The sequence below is a fragment of the Ovis aries genome, chromosome 17 (genome assembly GCF_016772045.2).
Source record: "Ovis aries strain OAR_USU_Benz2616 breed Rambouillet chromosome 17, ARS-UI_Ramb_v3.0, whole genome shotgun sequence".
Taxonomy (NCBI): domain Eukaryota; kingdom Metazoa; phylum Chordata; class Mammalia; order Artiodactyla; family Bovidae; genus Ovis; species Ovis aries.
The window spans coordinates 29,993,140-30,003,970 of NC_056070.1; the positions used below are offsets into that span (position 1 = coordinate 29,993,140).

A 10,831-nucleotide genomic window follows, 5' to 3' on the forward strand; every position below is an offset into this window, starting at 1 on the left:
TATTCCCCATTAATCCATGTTGAGCCATGTTAATGGTGGTTGTTGTTTGGTTGCTTGGTTATGTCCAACTCTCTTGCGGCCCTATGGACTGTATAGCCCTCCAGGCTCTTCTGTCCATGGGATTTCCCAGGTATGAATATTGAAATGGGTTGCCATTTCCTTCTCTGGAGGATTTTCCCAACCCAGGGATTGAACTTGGATCTCCTGCATTGGCAGGCAGATTCTTTACCACTGAGCTACCAGGGAAGCCACATGTTACTGGACATGTATTAAACTTTTAGTCTGCTGTGATTCTTAGAACTTTTCTGCCATATTTTCTTTTGTTTTTAAATTGAGATCAAATTTGTATATAATATTGTACTTGTTGTTTAAGGTATATCATTTTACTTTTTTTTTTTTTTTTGGCTGCAATGGGTCTTTGTTCCTGTGCAGGCTTTCTCTAGTCACAGTGAGCAAGAGCCACTCCCTGGTTGTGATGCGTAGGCTTCTCATTGTGGTGACTTCTCTAGTTGTGGAGCACAGGCTCTAAGGTGCCGGCCCTTCAGTAGCTATGGTGCCCAGGCCTAGTTGCCACACAGCATGTGGAATCTTTCTGGACCAGGGCAGTCAAACCCAAACGCTGCATTGGCAGGTGAATTCTCTACCACCAGGCATGTCCCTGTTTTAATTATTTTTAATTGTACAATTCAGTGATATTAAATGCATTCACAGTGTTGTGCAACCATCACCACACCCATCCCCAGAACCTTTTTATCATCCCAAACAGAAGCATGACTACACCCATTAATCAGTAAGTCCCCATTCCTTCTCACCCTGCCCCTGGTTGCCTCTATTCTACTTTCTTTCTGTATGAATTTGCCTAGTCTGGGTACTTCATATAAGTGGAATCATGCAATCTTTATCATTTTGTATCTTGCATGTTTCACTTGGCATGATGTTTTCAAGGTCCTTCCATGTTGTAGCATGTGTCAGAATTTTATACTTTTAATAACTGAATAATATTCCACTGTATGTATATATCAGTTTTGTTTATCCATTCATCTGTCAGTGGAAATTTGGGTCATTTCCACCTTTTGCCTATTGTAGATGCTCCTATGAACATAAGTATCCTATGAATATGAGTATCTGAGTCCCTGCTTTCAATTCTTTTGGGTATCTACCCAGAAGTGGAAAGGCTGGATAATATGATAATTCTGTGTTTAGCTTATTGAAAAACCACTGAACTGTTTTCTAAAGCAGCTCATCTGATTTTAAAATAAAAATGATGATGTTAAAAAAATGGTGATGTGCTGGGACTTTACTGGTGGTCCAGTGATTAAGATGCCATGCTTCCAATGCAGAGGATGCTGGTTCAAACCCTGGTCAGGGAACTAAAATCCCACATACCATGTTGCCAAAAAAGTGATTTTTTTCAGAGATTTTTTTTTTTTTCACTTATTTACTCATATCATGCTTTATGGAAATTTCTCTTTTTCCAACTTTTCTCTTTTTGATGTTATTTGCCTGGTTAGATATTGCTGTAAAAATCACCAAGACAAATGGAAATACTCTAAATCTGCCCAAAACAGGTAACTCCTGGAGTTCTAGAGCAGAGTAAATAACAGGTTCACCGAGAGGCCACGACACCAGCAGATGCCCCTTCCTAACGGAGTAGATGGGTTGAGGAACCTGCTGATGGTTATTACCTCCCTCTGGAGCAGTGGCCACTCACCTTGGCTGCATATTGGAATCACCTGCGATGCTTAAATAAACACCAGTGCCTGGGTCCTACCCACCCCACCCAGACTCTTACTTGGGTATAGTCTAATAGTGGAGATATTCTTGCCAAGAGTCCCTGGCATTCTGATAAGAAGCCAAGTTGAGAGCCACTGCATTAGGAGACTGGATTGTTCGATTTAAGTCCTATGTCACGTGTCAGTCTAAGGGATAAGCTATGGGGCCTCAACTTTCCTTTGACTCTGTTTAGTCATAGCCCTTTATGTACATCCATATCTTTGTTAGAAAAAATATGTCCCATTTGTGGTAATTTTGGTAGAGCTGAAATATGGATGGCTGCTATTATCAAGACACGTCTACCTTGTCAAATGTTTGCAGAAGCTTTCACTCTTGTTCTCAAATAAACTTTCTTTTTTTGAAAAAAAAAAAGTGATTTTTTTTAAAGAATGACTATTTTAAAATATTTTAAAATTCTTTTTGTAGCCAATTAACAGAAGGAGATAGAAAGTCAGAAAAGAAGATTGTCAAGGAAGGAGACGGATAGTCATATAAAGGAAGAGTAGCCTTAGATGTAGGGAGAAAAATATGTGCATTCAAAGTTAAGTATAAAAGAGACCGAGGAAGAGAAAAAGCAATCCCATAAGTTTCTCATAACTTAACCATAGTAATATTATTTCATTGAAAAGAGACCAATTTAAACCAAAATGCAACCATGACTTCTTATATTAGAATGGTAGGAATTATAGTTTGTTTTCTTTTCCTGTTTTTCAGACTTTTTGCAGTGTGGATATGTTACTTATATAATTATAATAACTATTAAAAAATAAAAATGAAGACAGCCAAACTTAGTAGCCTGTGTTACTGTGATATTATGTTACAATAAAATGTCCTTAAAATGTGTTAAAATTTTTGTTTATATAGATCTGATATCATTGATAAAAGTGATACAAATTCTTAAATGTGTTGGTATCTAATAAAGCTTACTATTTCAACTTTAACCATGACTAAGGTTTAAATAAAATGAGAATGAGTTATTTTTTGTTTCTATTAGTATTGTGACTCCATTAACAATGGATATGTATGCCTGGACCAGAGAACAAGCTGTATTATATGATGGAATAATACTTGCTGCTCTTGGAGTTGAGGCAGTTATTATTTTCATGGGGATAAAACTACTTTCCAAAAAGTAAGTTATGTGTCTTTTTTTTAATTTCACACCTGTTTTTTTTTTTTAATAAAACATGAAATAGAGCTAATGATGTAAGTGAATGTATCAGTAAAATAATGTGAATCTTTTTTCTTGTTGTATGAGTTTTAGTCCTTGGACGTTTGCAAACATTTAAAATTTATTAAAGAAGCATATTTCTATACCATGTAGAAGATTTTTTGGTAAAGCAAGAATATCTTACAAAGTGAATAATTTTCTTCTAATGTATCTTTTGTATATTTTATTTAAAGTATCTCTGTAAGTGTATTTCATAAAATATTGTTCTTCTATGTGGTAATATATGTTATACAACAAGAAAGATTAATGGTTAAGTCTGGAAAATTCTGGTTAAAATAATCAAACTCCTTTACTCTAAAACTTCTAAATCTTCAGTATATATACTATATCATCATGGCAAATAGAGAATGTAGCATTTCTCAAAGTTAATTGCAGCTTTGATCATACAACACTTTTTTAGTTTTTTTATTTTTAAAATTTATTTTTAATTGAAGGATAATTGCATTACAGTGTTGTGTTGGTTTCTGCCATATATCAACAGGAAATAGGCTCAGGTTTACATGTTTCCTCGCTCTTGAACCTCCCTCCCTGCTCCACCCCATCCCACCGCTCTAGGTTGTCACAGAGCACCAGGTTGAGCTCCCTGTGTTATAAAGCAACTTCCCATTAGCTATCTGTTTTACATATAGTAACGTATATGTTTCCCTGCCACTCTCTCAGTTCACTGTCCCACCCTCTCCTTCCCCCACTCTGTCCATAAGTCTGTTCTCTATGGATCATAGACACTTTTTTAAAGAAGCATTTTGCAAAAGTAAACTGTAAGGAAATTCTTGTATAAAATTTAGTTCATATCATCCGTGGTGGTATGTTAGTTGATGAATTCAGTTTTAACAATTTAATTATTCCTGAATGCTTTAACAATATAACTTTAATACAGTTCTAAGATCATTTGACAAATACTGAGTCAGTGCATAGGGTTGGATGCTATGGGGAATTCTACGAAGATTCTTGTCTTTATAGAGCCAAGAAAGAGGCCAGATTATACAGTGGAAGTGAGAAATAGATTTAAGGGACTAGATCTGATAGACAGAATGGTGACTGCAGCCATGAAATTAAAAGATGCTTAATTTCTTGGAAGAAAAGTTATGACAGCATATTAAAAAGCAGAGATACTACTTTGCCAACAAAGGTCTGTCTAGTCAAGGCTATGGTTTTTCCAGTAATCATGTGTGGATGTGAAAGTTGGCCTATAAAGAAAGCCTGAGGGCCAAAGAGTTGATGCTTTTGAACTGTGGTGTTGGAAAAGACTCTTGAGAGTCCCTTGGACTGCAAGGAGATCCAACCAGTCCATCCTAAAGGAGATCAGTCCTGGGTGTTCTTTGGAAGGACTGATGTTGAAGCTGAAACTCCAATTCTTTAGCCACCTAATGTGAAGAGCTGACTCATTTGAAAAGACCCTGATGCTAGGAAAGATTGAGGGCAGGAGAAGAAGGGGACGACAGAGGATGAGATGGTTGGATGGCATCATTGACTCAGTGCACATAAGTCTGAGTAAACTCCGGGAGTTGGTGATGGACAGGGAGGCCTGGCGTGCTGCAGTCCATGGGTTCGCAAAGAGTTGGACACGACTGAGTGACTGAACTGAGCTAAACTGAAAGAGGCCAATATATAGATAGAGATATAGACATCAATTCATATTCAGTTAAATAATAGTAGATGTATTACATCTTGCTACAAAGATAGAGTGTCCTGCTGATATTCTTACAGGTTATCCAATTTCATACCTTCCAAGAGCTTGTATTCTATGGAAAGCCAGTAAACACAAGTATGAAATCAGGTCATAATAAGTAGTATAAAGAATAGAGCACAGGAAGAGAATGAAAAGTGGCATGGGTAGTGTTTTGATTGGCTTCTCAAGGAAAGCAGCTCAGTTCGAAGTTACATCCAGGTTGAGACTTGAGTGAAATCAGAGAATAGCCATTTCAGGGGCCTGAACTCTTGCCTCAGAAGACTGACCTTCATATAAATAAGGAACAAGCAGGAAGGCCATTTTGGCTAGAGCAGAATGAGAGAAATGGCAAATGAGGGGAGATCAGGTTGGAAAGATATGAAACCTTGTAGGTATTCTGAGGGTGATGGGAAGTGTTGGGTTTCTTTTGTTTCAGGAGCCTTTGGTCTTATTTGTGTGTTTCACATTTTATTATGGAAAATTTCTAACATAAGCAAAGATGTAGAGAGAATCATGTCCTGAATGTCTAACATCTGTTATCCAGTTTCAACAGTTATAACCTTGGATAATCTTGATTCATCTATACCACTCCCTATCCTCCACACCTGGATCATTTTGAAGCTGATGTTAGACATCATTTCATGTCTTCCATAAATATTTCAGTATGTATCTCTAAAAGTTGACAACATTATCACAGCTAAAAAAATTAACAGTGATTTCTAAATATCATCAAATATCTAGTGTGTATTCAGATTTTCTCCACTATCTTAATTTTTTAAAAAAATTTGTTTTGTCTTATTTTATAGCTTACTCACTTGACTCAGGCCCTTATGTTTCTTAAATATCTTGGTATAGCTTTCAGAGGAGAGACAGAGATTCTTTGCTTTTATTAATTGGTTTTTAAAATAACTAGTGGATTCCATAACATCCTCTAAGTTACCAAGAATATTCTATTTTAATATAGTATGTATTTATAGGTTATAACATTTTTATGTGTTTCACGTCACTGTCACTACTATTCTCTTTGGTATTCAGGTCATGTTTTTGGCCAGCTTCCTCAAATTGACTCTGAGCCCTTATTTTTGGCTGCACTGCACAGCATGTGGGATCTTAGTTCCCCAGCCAGGGTTCAAACCCGTGCCCCTGTGGTAGAAAGGCAGAGCTCTAACCACTGGACAGCCAGGGAATTCTTTTATGACCAGTAGTCACTGATAATTTCTATTCTTTCTGGTATGGTAAGATGTCAAGGCTCATCTTAATACTTCTGGTCCCAGACTTGAAATCAGCCAGTTTTCAGAGGAGTCCTCGTTCCTCTTAGTGGGAAATTATAGTTTGTATTTGTTTTAATTAATATATCACTTTAAGTATCAAAATATTATTTGTTTATAGTTTTAAAAATGGTAAAGGTAATGGAACTATATGTTATAATACACTGTTTCATTTTCAAATTAGAGTTTCTGTTCTTTAACAGGACTGGTGAGCGTGCTCTTCTACTGGGAGGACTCATCATTATATGGGTTGGCTTCTTTGTCTTGTTACCTTGGGGAAATCAGTTTCCCAAAATACAGTGGGAAGGTATAGCCATTCATAATTCTATAATGTTAGCCCCTGTTATTCATCTAAAATTAACAAGTAATACACTGTACTAATTTTGTTTTCATAGATTTACATAATAACTCAATCCCTAATACCACATTTGGAGAAATAATTATTACTCTTTGGAAGTCTCCGAGAGACGATCACAGTGAAGAACCAACTGGTTGCCCAGTTGAACAAGCGTGGTGCCTGTATACCCCCATGATCCATCTGGCCCAGTTCCTCATATCAGCTGTGCTAATTGGAATAGGCTATCCATCCTGCAATGTTATGTCCTATACATTATACTCAAAAATTCTGGGACCAAACCCTCAGGTGAGTCTGTTATTCTGACGTTGCAGTTGTGTGAGGTGTATGTATACTTGCAAGCACTCACATTTTTTTTTTTCCAACCAGTCTCCATTTTTACACAAGCTGATTTAGGGGATTTTTATCATACTCAGCATTTTAAATTTAAAACCCCACCGCTTTCATAAAGTACTTATAAGATTGTAAGCTGAAATTTAACAGAAAGTACTTTAAGTTGAACTCAGATTATGAGCTCTAAGTTATTTTCATAGAAAAAATTATCTGAAGCATACTTTTAAGAAACTCATTGTTAAACTAGGCAACAGTTAGCCAACCAAAATTGATAGCCAAATTTGGATCTAGACTTAGTTTCATGTGGTCCTGGGGACAGTTATCAAGAGATGAAAACACAGTAGTCTGAAAAGTATGCAGCAGTTTTGTTATTTTAAATTTGTTCTTATAAGAATTTCCATATTCATTATTTAAAACTTAGAAAAAGTATAGAAGCAAAATGGAGAAAAGTATCAAAGAGACAAGTACTACAGTTTGGTGAAATATACTTCCACTTAGAGTCTTTATCCATGTGTTTGTGCATGGGTGTGGGGGCCTAACACAAAAATAGGACTGTATCTTTGATACTATTTTGTAATCTGTTTTTTAAAATTATGCTGTAAATATTCTCCCATAACATTTAATTTTAAGGAATTATCTTTTAATGGAGACATATTCTATCTTATGTACCATCATTTACTCAGTCATTTTCCTATGACTGTACATTTAGGTTATTTCAGATTTTACTTCTGACTTTCCTTTTTGGTGCATGCATGCTTAAGTCGCTTGAGTCATGTCCGACTGCGATTGTATAGACTGTAGCCCATCAGTCTCCTCTATCCATAGGATTCTCCAGGCAAGAATACTGGAGTGGGTTGCCAAGTCCTCCTCCAGGGGATCTTTCTGGTCCAGGGACTAAACCTGCATCTCTTATGTCTCCTGAATTGGCAGGCAGGTTTTTTACCACAAGTACCACCTGAGAAGCAGTTATTTAAATGGCAACAGAATGAAAAACAGTATCTTCCTTTTTATAAAAATTAAACTGATGGTTTTACATTTTCAAGGTAGAAATTAGTATTTTTCTTTAAATAAAGCAAAGATAAAAGTTCATTATCACTCTTTTTAAACTATAATAATAAACATTTTAGTACTTTCTGGACTTTTTAATCTATAAAGTTATATTTTCACATTTTCAAAATCAGGAATAAATGCATATTAGTTACAAAAACAGTACATGATAGTTGTAAGAAAAGTCAAATAATTTGAAATGTATATAGCAGAAAAGGAAGGATCCCCTTAGCCCATCATACTGTAGTTAACCACTTCATAGTGTACTTCATTTGTACTCTTCGTGACTTTTGTTACGCCTTCTCAAATATATCCACCCTCATGCCTTTTAAAAAATATGAATTATATCTCAAGTATGTAAACTTTTTTCTACATTTTGGATTTTTTTCCCTTTAATATACCATGACTTTCTATGTCAACACGAATAGATGTTAATCTCATTATAAGATCTTATTCTGTATATGGATCTCCTTATTCTTTTAAGCAACTACACAGCATTCCATTTATTAAAAGTGCCATAAATTATTTACTCAGTCCACATTTGACAGGTCATTTACAATTGGGGGGATATTAAAAGTAATGCTGCATTTTGGACACTGTAGTTGGAGCAGTGACATTGTGGTGACATGGGAATTAATACAGTGGAGTCAGCCAAATTGGGCTTCGAATCTCTTGGATAAGTTACTTGAATTAAATTTATCTTAAATTAAACTTATCCAAGAGATTTGAAGCCCGATGTCACCACAATGTCACTGCTCCAACTACAGTGTCCAAAATGGCATTACTTTTAATATATACAGAATAAGATCTTATAATGAGATTAACATCTCATAGAGGGGGTTTCCCTAGTGGCTCAGATGGTAAAGTGTCCGTCTGCAATGCAGGAGACACAGGTTCGATCCTGGGTTGGGAAGATCCCCTGGAGAAGGAAATGGCAGCCCACTGCAGTATTCTTGCCTACAAAATTCCATGGACGGCGGAGCCTGGTAGGCTACTGTCCATGGGGTCGCAGAGTCGGACACGACAGAGTGACTTCACTTCACTTCACCAATCATAGAAATTTGTGAACATAGGAAATAATATATGTAAAGCACCTAATGTAGTGTCTGGAAAATAGCAAGTACAAAACAAATGTTAGCCTTAAAAGGTAAGTTTATAAATCATTTCAGTAGACAGTGTTTGTTCTTTTATACTACTTTTATTTTTCCTAAAGTGAAAGAAGTGAAAGTGAAGTTGCTCAGTCGTGTCCGACCCTTTGCGACCCCATGGACTGTAGCCTACCAGGCTCCTCCGCCTGTGGGATTCTCCAGGCAAGAGTACCGGAGTGGGGTGCCGTTTCCTTCTCCAGGAGATCTTCTCAACCCAGGGATCGAACCTGGGTCTCCCGCATTGCAGGCTTCCTAAATAGTGTATCAAATAAGTCTATCATTCATTATTTATTGCATTTATAGAGAAGCGCTTTGTATTTAATTTGAAAACAACAGAGAAAATGGCTACACCTGAGTATGCGTGTGCTTCTCCCCCCACAGGGTGTGTACATGGGCTGGCTAACAGCGTCTGGAAGTGCAGCACGGATTCTTGGACCTGTGTTCATCAGCCAAGTGTACACTGCCTGGGGTCCACGGTGGGCTTTCAGCCTGGTGTGTGGGATGGTGGTGCTTACCATCACACTCCTGGGTGTGGTTTACAGAAGACTCATTGCTTTTTCTGTAAGGCATGGAAGGATTCAAGAATAACCTAGCTAAGACTGTGTGGAAAGTACTTGTGTGAAACTTTCTCTTTTTTAAGACTCTTCTTGACAACTGCTATGAGTCAGTTTCCTAAAGTCAGGTTGTAGGTAATCGTATATGTTGCAAAACAAGAACGTATATTGAATAAAATAGGGAATTCTATGTGTAATTGTGACTAGCAAGGTAATATGAAAATTCTGGATTATAGTTTTCCTTGTCTCAAAAAAAGAAACAGTTTCCATAAGACCTTTTTTGGGGATGGCATGAAGTCATGAATGAATAGACAGTGCTCTATAAATGTGAAGTTATACCCTTAAGTCAAACTGCAGAAGTGTCATTAAAATAATGAGATCTATGCAGTGAAATCATAAGGAGAGTTCTGTATGAATTACCCGTGATAGAATGAAATCACAGAAATTATTTACCTAAATAGAGGGATTTTTATTGAAAGGTAGCTCCTTTTTATTTACTAAAAAATACATTTTCTGTTATTATCAAGTTTTCCTTATAAAATAAAATCATGACTTAAATTTTCCACTTACCATGCCTGTCATCCTGCCTTAGCTTCTATAAGTCATGATTTTTAATACTATACTTTGCATCTTATTTTAGTTTTGGTTCTTATTAAGTAACTATTATTTTATTTACTTTTTCTCTTGTCTCAGTAGTGGTCAGGAAGACCCAACAGTTTTCAGTCTTGTCTGCATAGCAACTGAGAACCACAGAATTTAAAATTTGGATAGGCCATGGTAACCCCAATATAGTTAGCTAATGAATATCTGAGGTAAAATGCCTTTAACTAACAGTTTACTGAGTTTACTAGAAGTTGGCTAAATTACACTATGTACACATTACTACCTCACAGGAATTTGAATGCTGCTAAAAGGGACTAGTACAGAACTATATATATGGATGATCTGTATTACCCCAAAATGCAAAAATGTTTCTAAATACTTTTCCAAATGTTTCCTACTGTTATAATAAAGTTTTCAAAACCGAGAGTAAACATTATAATCTGCACTTTATATTGTTTGCTGTCCTTTCTTTGGTGGTGGTGGTGGGGTGGCTTGAATAACACATTTATTTCTCACAGTTCTGGTCTAGAAGTCTAAGATCAAGGTGCTAGCAGGGTTGGTTTCTTCTGAGGCTTTTCTCCTTGGTATGTAGTGCGTGCATACTCTTGTCGTGTCTGACTCTTTGTGACCCCCGTTGATGTAGCTTGCCAAGCTCCTCTGTCTGTGGAATTTCCCAGGCAAGAATACTGGAGTGGGTTGCCATTTCCTCCTCCAGGGGGATCTTCCTGACTGAGGGATCGAAACCACATGTCCCGTGTCTCCTGCATTGGCAAGTGGATTCTTTACCACTGAGCTACCTGGGAAGCCATCTTGGTATGTAGAGGGTTATCTTTTTCCTGTGTCTTTTGTTTTT

The 10,831-nt window shown here is 36.7% G+C and overlaps 1 protein-coding gene across 4 annotated transcripts in view; it reads left to right on the forward strand.

Moving 5' to 3' along the window:
* Positions 1-10,423, forward strand: part of MFSD8 (major facilitator superfamily domain containing 8) — a 40,205-nt gene extending 29,782 nt beyond the window's left edge. For all 4 annotated transcript variants that reach the window (XM_004017259.6, XM_012097505.5, XM_012097504.4 and 1 more), the window contains 4 exons: positions 2,768-2,902; positions 6,142-6,245; positions 6,334-6,581; positions 9,203-10,423. In XM_004017259.6, coding sequence (XP_004017308.3) covers positions 2,768-2,902; positions 6,142-6,245; positions 6,334-6,581; positions 9,203-9,409 — 694 coding nt within the window. In that variant the 3' untranslated portion in view covers positions 9,410-10,423. The remainder of the gene's footprint in view (positions 1-2,767; positions 2,903-6,141; positions 6,246-6,333; positions 6,582-9,202) is intronic.
* The last annotated feature ends 408 nt before the right edge of the window (positions 10,424-10,831 follow it).